Source organism: Siphateles boraxobius, unplaced genomic scaffold (genome assembly GCF_051911475.1).
Source record: "Siphateles boraxobius isolate OS27281-9 unplaced genomic scaffold, OSU_SipBor_1 20, whole genome shotgun sequence".
Lineage (NCBI taxonomy): Eukaryota > Metazoa > Chordata > Actinopteri > Cypriniformes > Leuciscidae > Siphateles > Siphateles boraxobius.
The window spans coordinates 4,965,760-4,980,000 of record NW_027508811.1 but is presented as its reverse complement, the minus strand read 5'-3'; the positions used below and the strand labels follow the sequence as shown (position 1 = coordinate 4,980,000).

General features: G+C 37.4%; 1 protein-coding gene across 4 annotated transcripts in view; it reads right to left on the bottom strand.

The window, feature by feature from the left end:
• The window catches only part of slc35f3b (solute carrier family 35 member F3b), a 102,927-nt gene that overhangs the window by 24,956 nt on the left and 63,730 nt on the right, over positions 1 to 14,241 (bottom strand). For 2 of the 4 annotated variants that reach the window (XM_077236421.1, XM_077236422.1), the window contains exon 1: positions 7,533 to 7,654. The exons of 1 other annotated variant lie outside the window; for it this stretch is intronic. Coding sequence is in view for 1 of the 3 variants with exons in the window: in XM_077236420.1 (XP_077092535.1) it covers positions 7,533 to 7,644 (112 nt within the window). In the remaining 2 variants the exon portion in view is untranslated. Of the gene's footprint in view, positions 1 to 7,532; positions 7,768 to 14,241 lie in introns of those variants that run through there. One more of the 4 variants, XM_077236420.1, reaches the window with a different exon arrangement.

The window sequence follows — 14,241 nt, the reverse complement described above, 5'->3', positions numbered from 1 at the left end:
CACCAGACAACTGAACCCATTGTAATCACTAATACTGTCTACACGGGATGCAGTGCGACCTGATATTACAAATCCCTGACAGTAAACTGGTGTTCCGTTCTGTTTCTGACGTAATCCATTTGCTCTTGCTACTACTGATATGAAAAATAAATGGATTTTGAACCTTCGTGTCCGGTGCAGAAAGGCTACTTCTACATTGATTCGAATACATCTGAAAATGGTGTTTGCATTTCAAAACGCTCTCTGTCCATACCAGCGTTTTCCAAAAGTTTCTCGTCCACACTGAAACGCCGGAAAATTATTAAATCATCTTACTGTAAATGCATTTTTTTTTTTTATATAAAAGCTCACTGACATGATACAAAAGCTTACCAGACATAATAAAGTTCTTCTTATTCTAGTTATTCTTCAGTTCTGGCATGATTATTTTATTTAGCAAAATATCTAAATAATAATCTAAAATAAAACAAACAAACCAAAATAACGCCAGCAGCCCCTCGCGGACGACTGCTGGCTACCGAAAATAAATATAACTGCCTACGTAAAACGGCTAAAGTAAAATACAAATACAAAAACAAAACACAACTAAAACACAGGCCTGTTCCTCTCTTGATCATCAATGTCGTCGCTCCTCCTTTATGCTTCCGCTCCTCCGTGAGAGATGCGAGACCGGTGTGCTTCACAGGTGTTGCTCATTAGCAATCGCACCACCGGCCTCGCGCTGTTCTCTCACGTCCCTCGGCCGTCCCTCGACACATACCCCCATCGCCCCTCACAGGCCGGGGGGCACCCACAGGCCTGTGCCTACCCCCTCCCGGACGGCAGCCGCCCCTCCAACTCCCAGGCGGCCGGCAGCGAGCTCGGCCGTCCCCCCGGCAACTCACTCCAGGGCAACGCCTCGAGCGTCCATGGCCGCTCCTCCCCTGATCCCTGCTCCTCCCCTGCCCGGCGGATGGCAGCAGGCTCCGGCCCGCGGCGAGCGGCGGCGACTGGCGCACCATGCTCGATGGCACCGCGGACTCCCCACAGTGGCGAGGACTCTCTGACAGCGCGTTCCTCCCTCTTCCCAGGTTTCGGCACCAGTATGGCAATGTTCAGGGAAGAAGGAGGCGGGAAACGGCGAACAATCAAAATATACTTTATTTAAAATAAAACAAACAAACCAAAATACCACCAGCAGCCCCTTGCGGACGACTGCTGGCTACCGAAAATAAATATAACTGCCAGCATCCCCTCGCGGACGACTGCTGGCTAAAGTAAAATACAAATACAAAACACAACTAAAATACAGGCCTGTTCCTCTCTCGATCATCAATGTCGTCGCTCCTCCTTTATGCTTCCGCTCCTCCGTGAGAGATGCGAGACCGATGTGCTTCACAGGTGTTGCTCATTAGCAATTGCACCACCGGCCTCGCGCCGTTCTCTCACGTCCCTTGCCACAGTCACCTTGTGAAGAAACACGTTGTGCCTATAGACACGTATTACGCATTATGTCACCGGTTTCACAAATTCACGTTTTTGTAGTTTACACTGAGATGATAACGGCATAGTTTTCAAAAACGTGCCCTTTTTTTGCACGTTTTTAGGCACAGTTGTCGTGTAAATGAACGACCAAAAAAATGTTCAGTTTAACTGTGTCGTATAAACAGCCTCTAAAACGGCATCATCGCTTTTAAACAGTTTCAAAAAGTTTTCTCATTCCACACTACAATGTGAAAACAGGGTTTTCAAATTTATCCACTTGGAAGAGTGTCTCCAAAAAGCTCTGTTTAGCAGGACAAAACACTGTCTCAATGTGGACAGAACGCCAAAATGTAGAGAAAAAGATGTGTTTTTAAATGTATCCAGTTTAGACTTAGCTTAAATTGTGCACACATACCTAGAACCCTTTTCTTGCCCTATCTTGAGCGCACATGTGAGCTTTATGTAGTCTTTCGTTGCTTTCCTCCTTTCAATGTTTGTCTCTGCAGTGCAGATCTCTCTTGCTGATCACTGCCAGTTCTTTGTAGAGCCAACTCTGCACAGAGCTCAACCAGCATGAAAGAGCACCTTGTCTCTCACACACGTAATACTGAGCAGGTCCATGCTATTTTGTAATAGCATCATGAGCGTGTCTGGGACATCAGTGAGTGCATGACTTCAAACAGTTAGAGATGAAATATGAACATGTTGCCATCTGGGTAACAGTGGTACAGCTCTGCAGTGGAGCATCCCATGGATTTGGGAACAGCACGGCTTTTAGTGGATTTCTCTAAATGTCCTTGAAGGAATATAGCATACCATGTTAAATGTAAGTTAAGCTCTGTTGAAAGAATTAGAGGCATGTTGCCTATTATCACAGAAAACAATGTTTTCTTTTCTTTTTTCATTGATTTCAATGATTCATTGATTTAATGTCCAACTTGAAATGTTCAGCAGGATTTTTAATGGGTTTCTTTTGCTTTTCTGAAATGATGAATGTTGAAATGATGGTTCCTCTGATTGAAAAAGAGATATGCGTTTAGCTATTTTGTACAAAAATACATACTACCAATCCAATGTTTTTTTTTCAAGAAATTAATACTTTTATTGAGCCAAAAGTGAGATTTTTGATTTCTGTTAAATAAATGCTGTTCCCTTTCGAGGGAACATCTGCGTCACGTTCCCTTCTCGGGGAACTGGGTTACATACAGTACATAACCCAGAAACATTATTTTGAATCCTAAAACAATGTATCACGGTTTACACAAAAATATTAAGCAGCACAACTGCTTTCAACATTAATAATGATAAGAATTTTGGCAACACTTCACTTAAAGCTTTCATGTATGATGCATTATAAAGGCATTCATAATGTAAGTTATGATGCATTAAATTTTTTCATGAAGTTGTTTGAGGTTGTTTAATGAATAGATCAGAATAATAATAATAATGTATTATAACAGTGGTTACAATTATTCATGAGGTCAAAAAATGCATTATAATGTGCATTACAAGCCATAATTAATACAATTAAAATATTTTTTATAATGCATTATATATACAAATAATGTGTTACCAGATTTTTTTTTTCTTGAGTAGCAAATTAATGATTTCTGTAAGGATCATGTGATACTGAAGACTGGAGTAATGATGCTGTACATTGCCAACACAGGAATAAATTAATTATTAAAATATATTTTTAAAATAGAATTAAAATTAAAGTTATTTCAAAATGTAATAATAAAAACATTAAATATATTTCATGCTAATCAACAGTATGTCAAAGATGCATTTTACCTAAAATATATCTTTAATTTTCAAAGTATTTTTTGATCATTGATCATCGTGCTAAATTAGTAGCTTGGTGAAAGTTTCTGCATTCCAGAATGCATGTCCAGAACTGCTAAGAATGGCAGATGTTGTGCTGTAGCATGATAAAGGCCCTCATAAATTACTAATCATTTATGCTGACACCACCCATATGTTTTCAAACTCATTGCTTATGGTCGGCAGTAGTGGTGTTCCAGGTTTATAAAGTAAGAAGACAATCTTTTCCTATTAAAGAAAAAAATATTATTCAGCATCATGTTACAAGACACAGCTTGAAGACAAACTCACTTAAATATATAGGCCTGGTTTCACAGACAGGGCTTAGATTAAGCCAGGATTATCTTAGTTAAATTAGGATATTTAAGTAGCTTTTATAAACATGCCTACAAAAACAAAGACATTCCTTATGTGCATTTTGAGACAAAACAATGGCACTGTCATATTTTAAGATATGCCAGTGCAAGTTGCTTTCAGTTAAAACAACTCAAACATACTTTTTAGACATTCTAAACATTCTCATCATGGTCAGATCATATCCATATGCAGAAATTTCATTTCTGGTGGGTTTACTTTTTTCAGAATCTGATGGTCGGCATCAGTCTGGGGATGATGATGATGCTGCTGGAAAATACAGTAGACAGAAGTACTGACAGGATGTTTGTGTTTGTGTCCGTAGAAGTCTATGAAAACAAGTGGCTGTGAACTGTGTGTGTGTTTTGGTGCTGCAGGTCAGTGAACCCTGGAGAGTCGAGCTAGAAGAACACATGCCCTGGATGTCACACTCTGTTGTGGCCCTTCTCACGGCTCACAGACATGACAGAGAAAAGCATATCCCTGCCAGTCGCCCACTGTGTGTATGTATGGCTGTGCACTGCAGTATTGAGCATCAGAGACGTTTAAGTGCATTGTTGAGTCATTGACTCTTTTCTCTTGATAAAACACAAACAAACAAACTAACAAATAAAAATCTTTTATGGATTTGTTCAGTGACTGAACAGAGTCCAACCACCTCTCTGTCTCCTCCACAACAGCCTAGATCCTGAAGAAAGACTGCAGTTTTACAGACTGGAGTCCCGCCAGCGTTCTTGCTCTAGATCAATACATAATAGATAGAGCGTAAGTCTCCTGCTGAATCTAATTGATGAGCTAGCGCTGCAGGTGTCTCCCCAAACACAGCTTTCCACACTAATGTCCTGACAGTGTGAAGTGCCCAGAATCTGACAGTTAACTTGCAGCTTTCAACTTAAGTATACAATACTAATCCAGCTCAGCATGTAAACACTGAGACAAGTGTGCCGAAACTCATCAATAAAATGCTACAGAGCATTTTTGATCAGATGAAGAAGACGATGTGAAGCACAGCGGATCTAAATGTAGAAGTCACTTTATTAAACAACACAATAACCTCAAAGTAGACAACACCAGACAATGAACAACTGAAAACCAGGGCAATATACATATACACAAGCTAATGAACTAAAATGAAACAGGTGTGAGTAACTAATTAAAAACATTGGTAACCAATGATGAGCGAGAAAATAGAAACTATGAAAACATAAAACAGTGCAAATCAAACTAAAAGTTCTCGAAAAAGGAAATTAATGGACAAATGTGAACGCACTCTGTAGATTGTGATGTGCAACGAAACAATACCAAATCAGAAAGCGAGCTGACGGAAGCATTACACATCTTCATCCAAATATTTTTCTTTTCCCGCCACAAATTTACTGTAAAAAGCTGTCCAAACTTCAGGGACTGTACGTGTCAAAGGGTTATAATAATATAAAAAGTCAAAACTTCCTGAATATTTTTGCTCTGTAATCCAAACAAGAAAATCTATATGTATGACGTGGATGAGATCTCTCCCCCTCAAGAAACAAAAGCACCCTTTCCCACTCTCTGTTCCAAAACGCCTTAGTCTGGATGACGTGTATACAAACCCAAACATATCACGAGCAACATGCAAAAGTTATTCTTAGACTGAAGCTCTGAATCAAACTGATTGATGTCAGAAAGAAATAAAAAACTCACAGCAACACGGCTGACTGGTGTGAAATATATTTGATTAAAACGCTTCGATTAAAGAGCTGGGTATGTACCAGCCCCCAAAGCCCCCCCCCCCAACATAAAACGGCCTGGCATCCAAACAGGGACGCAGAGTTCTTACAAAAAGCCAAGATGTGAGCATAAAGAGTTTGGCAGTGAAGGCGAGTGAGTCACATCAGTGTAGTGACTCACTGCAGGTTTATTACAGTCTCTTACTTCTGCCACCCTGCATTAGATTTACCGCCTGACGGAGGAACGGCTCGGGTTTACAGATTCATCTGGCTTAACGTGTGAGCTGAAATGAATCTCAGCACTTATAAGTAGGCTAATAACTAAACACTGTATAACTCTTTATCATTGGGTGCATGGAAATGTGATTGTTTAACAAGCAGCCTAAAACTGATAGCTACTATTTTCATTTTATTTCATTTGGGGAAATCAACCTGGAAATGGTTTACTTGAAGTTGTCTTTGCACAGTATTAAGATAGGATGTGAGAAAGTTTTACAAAATTGTAAAAATGACTAATTTCAGTCAATTCAATTCAATGTTCTGTACCTCACCTCAAAGAAAGCCCACAAGGCCCACCAGATCTCTGAACTGCCAACATCAACCTATTAGTAATCATAGAAGCTGCCAGGATTTGGCTGCAGGCAGGCCTACACTACTGCAACAGTCTGAGTAGACCCTGGGGTCTGAGACAGCTCATTCACTATATTAGACGTAAACATACTCTAGAGTATAGCAGCTTCCGCCGATCCTGCCTCTGCAGATCAAGTGTCCATATAACAGCACAACTGTGTGCAAAGAAATCAATCAGTATATCAAAGAAGAAGTGATTACCAATAATCAATGAGCTCATTTGTCTAAGAGGCTTGAGTTCATCAGAGACTCAGAGTCAATTTGTAGTTCATTTCTCCAGCTGGTCATCAGATTGGACATTTGGGGGAGACGGTTATTCATCATACTATGAAATGTGCATAGATGAGAAGTCAGGGTATGACAAAGCTGCAATGTTCTGAGTGTAACCTTCACAAAAAACGACTGATATTTCTGTCTATGCTCATACAAGTTTGATACAGACCACATTACCAGAGGAAAATGTGAACATAGAGTAGGCCAACCTGTATTCTGCCCTGCTTTCTAAGATTAAAGCAAAAAGCAAAAAAAACAAAACAAAAAAAAGCAACAAAAAAAACAAAACAACAACAACATTCTATGTAGGCATCTAGAAAATGCAAGTTAATGCAACAGATATAAAAATAATGGTTTCGAGCACACATGCACACAACCAATCAGCTTCAGGGGAAAGAGCACAGGGTTCATACATCATGGAAATGGGAAAGTATGGGACATGTACTCAGCCTGATGTTATTGTGATCAATAATAACAATATTATTAAATGCTACAGTAAAGTTTATTATAAGATTGCAAGTGATGTAGAAAGTATGCAAAAAGTATGATTTAAAATATCATTATTCATGTAAACAATATAGTTACCAAACTGCCTCACAATATCGTTTCTGGCAGCTGGCATATTAATGACTGAGTGCTTATAATTAACAGGTAAAATACAGTTTTCCAGTAATTTAACTGTCTCAACTAGTGAGAGGAAGTGCGTCTTTTAAGTTTCTGTCTGCAATAACAAGCAGATGCACTTTTTGCCTCATCTTCTGGACTGAAGGAATGACTCATTTGATGAAAATAACAGATAATCAGCATATCTAACTGTATTAAATCCATTAAAAAATTTCTAAAGGAATTTCTATCATAATTTGGAAGACAATCATGATTCCACAAATTTGTACATGGTTCTTGTATATGATCAGATAAGGATTGATACCAAATTATGACAAAAAAATCAATATAGGCATGTCTTTAGGATTTGAATGAATGCAGATGTTTTTGCATTTGATGTATTTTTAACCTCAACAATAATCTGTTTATTCTAACCATAAATAGCGCAGAGAACAGCCAAACATCTGCACTGTGATGCGTAAAGCCAAAGGAGACATTAGGTGTTACTCCGTAATATTAGGTTATGTTGCAGATGCACTACAGTTCGATTTAAATTACAAAGACTATAGAATCAAAGCACACTTAACTGCGCCTTAAGACATGAAGGAAAGCAGACCGCCGAACCGAATGAGGTTAAATCGAGAATCGTGTTGCGGACGGAGCCCGTTGCGCACGTACCTCTCACTTTGGTCAGGGTGAGCACCGGACTGTTACAGGCGGACAGCGGCGCGACCCGGGCCGAATGTTTCTTCATATTGACGAGCTCGGACAGACGGAGCTCAAGCCGCATCGACTACATCCCTAAAGCTGATTGTTTCCGAACTGCTCTCGATGTCTCGTGCGCCTCCTCTAACGTTACCCCTGATCTCTGCTCTCCCCTCCCACTAAACACTCTGCGGTATAGCCTACTCCTGCATGCTCCACGCGGGACAGTCACAGTGCTGCAGTTCAGTTCTCTTGCACTATAGAGATTTGCACCGGAGTTTTAAAAGCTTAGGTATACAGCTAAACCTCTGCAATGACGTTGATTCTGCCAGCTGCGTCGCTGTAGGCTATAGCATGCTAACCTTTATCTTCACTAATTTAAATGTAAGACCAAAGTCATGTCTAACCATGATTATAATACATTCTTTTTTATTATTGAATTATTTTAAAATATAGATTTTTAATATTTTTCAAATTATAATAAAAATGTAATAATAATTATAAAAAGAAAACAACATTACCATAACAACAAATAGGCTACAATTTGTTAACCCTACATGGGGAGGAACAGACAATATATATTAAAATACTATTAATAATAGTTTTCAATTTATATATTATTTAATGAATTAATTGAGGTCACAAGAAATGCATATAGGAGAGAGTGGGAATAATCGTCACACTATCACTGAGCATTTTTGCAGTGGTGTAAAGTTTTTGAGTAAATGCAATTAGTTACTGTTCTTAGGTATCTTTTTGGCTACTTTGAGTATCAGTCACTCAACTCTACTTGACTACATTAATATGTACTCTTTACTCCTATAGATTTGTGATGAGTAATGCAATTAATTGTTACATTTTGGCATGGCACCTAACTTATTTTGCAGCAGTTTATTTCTGCTACAAAGTAAGTGATAGCGAACACTGTTCCCCAGGCAGCTTTCTGTGCGCGCTCCGAGACTGAGCTGAATGCAGATATGCAAAGTATAAGTGGGCTTCGGATACACGCCTAAATGGCCAAATAGCCTATACAAAAAAAGTCAAAGTGCTTTTTTGGCAAGTATTCTCATAAACACAGTCGGTTTTATCTGAAAGTCCCCTTGTAGTCAATCATATTATCACTTAAAACTCATCTTTGATCACCAAAATTACATATTTAAGTGTTTTTTCATTGATAAAAAAGTATTCATACCTTAAAATAACTTGAATGTAACTCTACTGAAACTTTGATCATATTACCAATATTTCAATATTGACCAAAAATAATCGTGATTATGATTTTTGCCAAAATCGAGCAGCTCTACAACCTGCCAAAACTGAAATAAATAAATAAATAAATGTTTTATATATATATATATGTATTATATATGTATATATATATATATATATATATATATATATATATATATATATATATTTTTTTTTTTTCATATAAAATCTAATTCATTATAAATCTAATTCATATAATAAATTCATTACATAGTTGACCCTGGTAGAATGACAGGCATATACGCCTCATTCCGAGCTGTGTTTGAAACACTGCAGAGGGACAACAACAGGAGACAGGAAATTCCCATTCAAACTTACAGCACTCGGGAGAAAAAGTGATCAGGAGTGAGTGTGTGAGTGTTCCCTTCCTTCTGTGAGAAATTATTCACCTTTCAGAACCCAAAAAGAAGATTTAATCCCGATTTTAACAGGAACAAGAGAGACTCCTCCAAGACTCTAACCTTCCCATTTACCTTCCTCCTCTCTCTCCTGTTTTATGTACTGGATTCCTGAACATTTTCCACTCTTATTTTCCTCACAGCTAGGCTGTGTTTAAAGTTAAATGACTACACATGATTTAAAACGAACATGGAATATCATGACAGAAACCAGAACAGGATCTCTGGAGTGGAATATATACCTGTGATCCATCATGAGTCACAAAGGTCACATGTCACTTAGGCCTCCACATGAAAAATACTTCAGATAGCGTCATGGAAGGATGATTTTAATTAGGCACTCCCATTTTGACATCCTGCAATACATTCTCTGAACGTCATGAATGATGGTCTTGACATTGTGTCAGAGTTCAGTGCATAAGAGACATGGCTTTAAAGGTGAAGCTTGTAATTTCTGGAGAACTGTACACAAACAGAATAATTAATAAATTCATTTAAAAAAATGATGACGATTTTAAATAACTTGCAGCCCCAGTCAGATCAGTCAAATAAAACAGATAGTTTTATGCCACTCCAGTGCTTTGACACTTAATCTTTAAGATGGTCAAGCTGGTTTTGGAACACAGAAGCTGGTTTTGGTGGTCCATTTGAGTTTATAAGCTCTATACTCTTAAAAATAAAGGTTCTTTATTTGCATTGATGGTCCCATGAATAAACTTTGACATCCATGGAACCCCTTCCAATGCACTAAAGGTTCTTTATTAGATAAAGCTTTTTAAAATGTTCTTCACACCAAGAAAAAATGGTTCTTTTAAGAACTGTTGCCTGAAAGGTTCTTTGTGGAACCAAAAATTGTTCTTCTATGGTATCACTGTGAAAACCCCCTTTTGAAACCTTTATTAATCAGTTGATCAAAATGTTTGAAACTAGGTCCAACTAGAATCACATTATGAAATAAATGTTTTTCTCCAAATATTTAGCTGTATGCTCCGTTTTTTCATAATGGTTTTAAACCATTTGCTTTTAATTGTCCCACGGGCAGAGGTGGAAAGTAACTAATTACATTTACTCGCGTTACGTAATTAAGTAGTTTTTTTGTGTACTTCTACTTTTTTAAGTCGTTTTTAAAATCTGTAATTTTACTTTTATTTAAGTACGTTTTGTTTGAAGTATTGTACTTCGCTACATTTGAAATCATATCCGTTACTGAGTAAAAAATAATAATAGGCTACAAGGGGTAAAAAAAATCAAACTCCGGAAACTACCCAGCTGAAGCTGAAAGCAAAGCGCCCTCGAATTCTTATGAAGCGAATTATGGCCAGTAGGGAAATACTTTGGAAGTAGAAAAAAGTGTGGTTGTCCACGAGCAATTTGCAAACAAATTAGGACACAAAGTGGCTGCAAAAGGAGGATACATAGACCATCCTTCCTGCAGATAAAGGTATGCCTCGATTATAACTTAAGGCCGAATGATTTACATGATGCAGAGAGAATCCTGGAATCCAGTCATGAAAATGGAATTTACATAAGACAGTCACGTAAAACAGGCAAAACGATGGATGGATGAATACATGGAAAGTAGAACTGTGCAATAAATCCAATCGCGACATGGTCTGTGAATATTTAAGCACAAAAACACTGCTATGTAAATATAACCTGCTTGTTCTGTGTGAATCGGTGTAAATGAGCTGCTCCGCTTTGTCTACTACATACTCAAGTAGGCCTACGCGTGATGTTCATGGGCCCTGTCCCAAATGGCACACTCCGGACTTGTGGATTTCCTCAGTCCACACTTCGGTGACGTCATGTAGCTTAGTGCAGACCTATAGGGCCCTTAGCGCGAGTCCGCGAGGGCGCATTGAGAGGTATTTTTGGGACAGACTCGATCGTCACGCCGGAAACAGGAAGAAGGTCTCAGCTCAGACGTCGAAGCTGAATAAAAAGGCATCTCATCAGTCCCTTTATTAGAAAAATATCACAAATATCATTAAAAAAAATTAGGGTCTTTAGCATCGAGAACAGGATTTATTTTATTTTCCCAAATCTTATGTCCATGTGAACTACACAGCCTGCTTTTACAGTTCTATAATTGTATATGCCACCTGGGCATTAGAATAGATGTCATGGTTATGTAAATGATCAATACAGTTGTACATAATAATACATAATGTTCAATTTTAACACAAAATTAAAATGTAAATGAGTTTAAGAAAAATTTATAGGTTTCAATATTCATACTACGTTTATATGACTCAGTAAAGCCATGACATTCGGTTCTATTTATGTAATGAATCATAATGCGATCGTATTATTTAACATGCTATTATTATGTTTGAGATATCAACCACTGGTCGATAATGTTTGTATAAACTGTAAGTAACAACTGGTAAAATGTACGCCTATATCATAAAGCTATGTTAACAGTCCGTGAGCGAAATCTCCTCCCATCCGTTTTCTGATTGGCATTTCGCAATGATTCCTGGGTAGTTAAAGTGCGTGGAGCCTGCATCTATGCGTGCTTCGTGGAAGACCGCTTCAAGGGTACAAAGGGGGCGCTGCTGAGCAAACTTCAGAGCCTTAAAATGCTAAATGGGACGGCCTATGGACTCGTAGACTCGGCGAGCACGCGCAATTTAAGTCCACGAGAGCCCGAAAGTCCGCATTAAGTGCGCCATTTGGGACAGGGCCATGGTGTTTTCAGCGTCTCACAAACAATTTGAAGACATGAATAGCCTACATGAACATTTCCAGAGCTGCTCTGAGAGAACGCCTAATGAGCATTTTCATCATTTTATTTGAGAAAAACCATTGTCAAATACACTTTGAAACAGGTCTTCACTACAACCCATCAAAATAAAAGATTGGTTATGGAGAAATTATGACAGAAATATATTACTATTGTAGGCATACAATAAAATGTACTTCTCAAAATAATAATAATAATAACAACAATAATAATACAACTTATTTAAACATTATTTAAAGCATATTTTTTTTTGTCCATGGTTTAATTTAGTAAATCTGTTTATTGCAGCACTCCCCAAAAAATAAAAGGACACAAGTTTAAATTTTCATTTGATTACCACCGTTTTTGATAATATATTTGGATTAAATTGTAAAAAGAAACATTCATTTTCTGAATAAAATACATTTCATCGGACTATATTATTCTTAAACATTTTAATATATTATTAATTTTAAAAATAAGTTGTTAATCAAATTCATTAACAATTATTGAATTTAATTGATTAGACATGTTTTATTGAAATTTTAATAAACAAAAACAAATGATTTCGAGTTTGTTATAATAAAAGCATTTGTTCAACCCCCCCAAAAAACAGTTTTCTTTAATTTAACTGTCATTTTAACTGATGATAATAATAATAACCATAATTTAATAATACAGTTTATTTATTTAATAATTGATTAATACAGTAAACCGTGATATTTTCTGAGACGTTATCATGGTGAAAATCTCATACTTTACAACCCTACACGGGGGAGCCCCCCACCCCACCCCATTATTAAAAAAGTAACTCAGTAACTTTTACTTGAGTACATTTTAAATGAGCTACTTTTTACTTTTACTTGAATGGATTTTTAGACCGGTAATTTTACTTGTACTTAAGTAAAATTTAATTGAAGTAGTGACTTTTACTTAGTAGAATATTTTAGTACTCTTTCCACCTCTGCTCACTGGTAAAGTTGAAGATCAGGGGTGACAGAGCATTTGTAGTGGCGGCCCGAAGCTCTGGAATAGTTTACCCTCTACTTTAGACAGGCTCAAACACTTGCTGTTTTTAAATTTAGCCTAAAAACGTATTTTTATAGTCTGGCATTTGACGCTATGTGAAAGTTGTTTTTTTATTGTGTCTTATTGTTTTCTTCTGTGCTGTTGATTGTTTGTATCATTGATATGTGATATGTGAGTACAGCACTTTGATAAACACTTGCTGTTTTTAAAAAGTGCTTTATAAATAAACTTTGACTTTGACTTTGAAAACACGTTGGTCACAATTATTGGCACCCCTAGAATAAAATATCTCTGTATATTAAGTATATTCCCATTAATATTTACCTTTTATAGCACACCAGGGTGACTATGAACATGAAATTGTCTAGCTATGACTTCTTGTTTCACAGAAGTTTAAATATGAGGAAACAAAGGCCAAATTCCCTTAATCATCCATCACAATGAGTACAACCAAAGAAAATAGTTCTGATGTGCATTAAAAGATTGTTTAGCATCACAAAATAGAAAGTGGCTGTAAGAAAATAGCTAAATAATTGAAAATCCCCATTTTGACCATCAGGGCAATAATTAAAAAGTACCAATCAACTAAATATGTTATGAATCTGCCAGGAAGAGGACGTATGTCTATATTGTCTTAATGTACACTAAGGAGTGCAGTTTGAGTGACCAAATACTCTCCAAGGATCACAGATGGATAATTGCAGAGATTAGTTGAGTCTTGGGGTCAAAATACCTTAAAGGGGTGGTTCAGGATTTTAGACATCGGACCTCATCTCCAAGTTAGCCTGGGTGTTATTTATCAGTGGAGACAGTTTTCAAAAATGTTCATCCAGTCCTTCCAGTTGCATAGTTCGCCGGTGCTAGGCTAGCGCGAGTCAACGGTATCTGCTAGCCTACCATTAAAAACAGTTTTACCCACTCAACAGTACACCAAAAGCAAATAAATTATAACGCCAGACTATCGATGTAAATGTCTGTAGAGAGAATAATGTTAGAAATCAAACTACTCTTGCATCTCAATGATCGATCCCATTACATTTACAGGAACTAGTTCTTCAGCAGAGGCGAAATTTTACTTTGCTCCGGTTAGTAGTACTGCGCCGAAAAGAAAACACAGAACAGAAGCGCACTACAGTCGGGACAACTAGCTAGTTAGTAGTAGCCTTGAACAACGATATTGAAACAATCGATTGTAAACAAAGGAATTGGCAACATGGTGATATACTCTGCTTCTGTAGTGATGAGTGTCACCGGCGGGGAA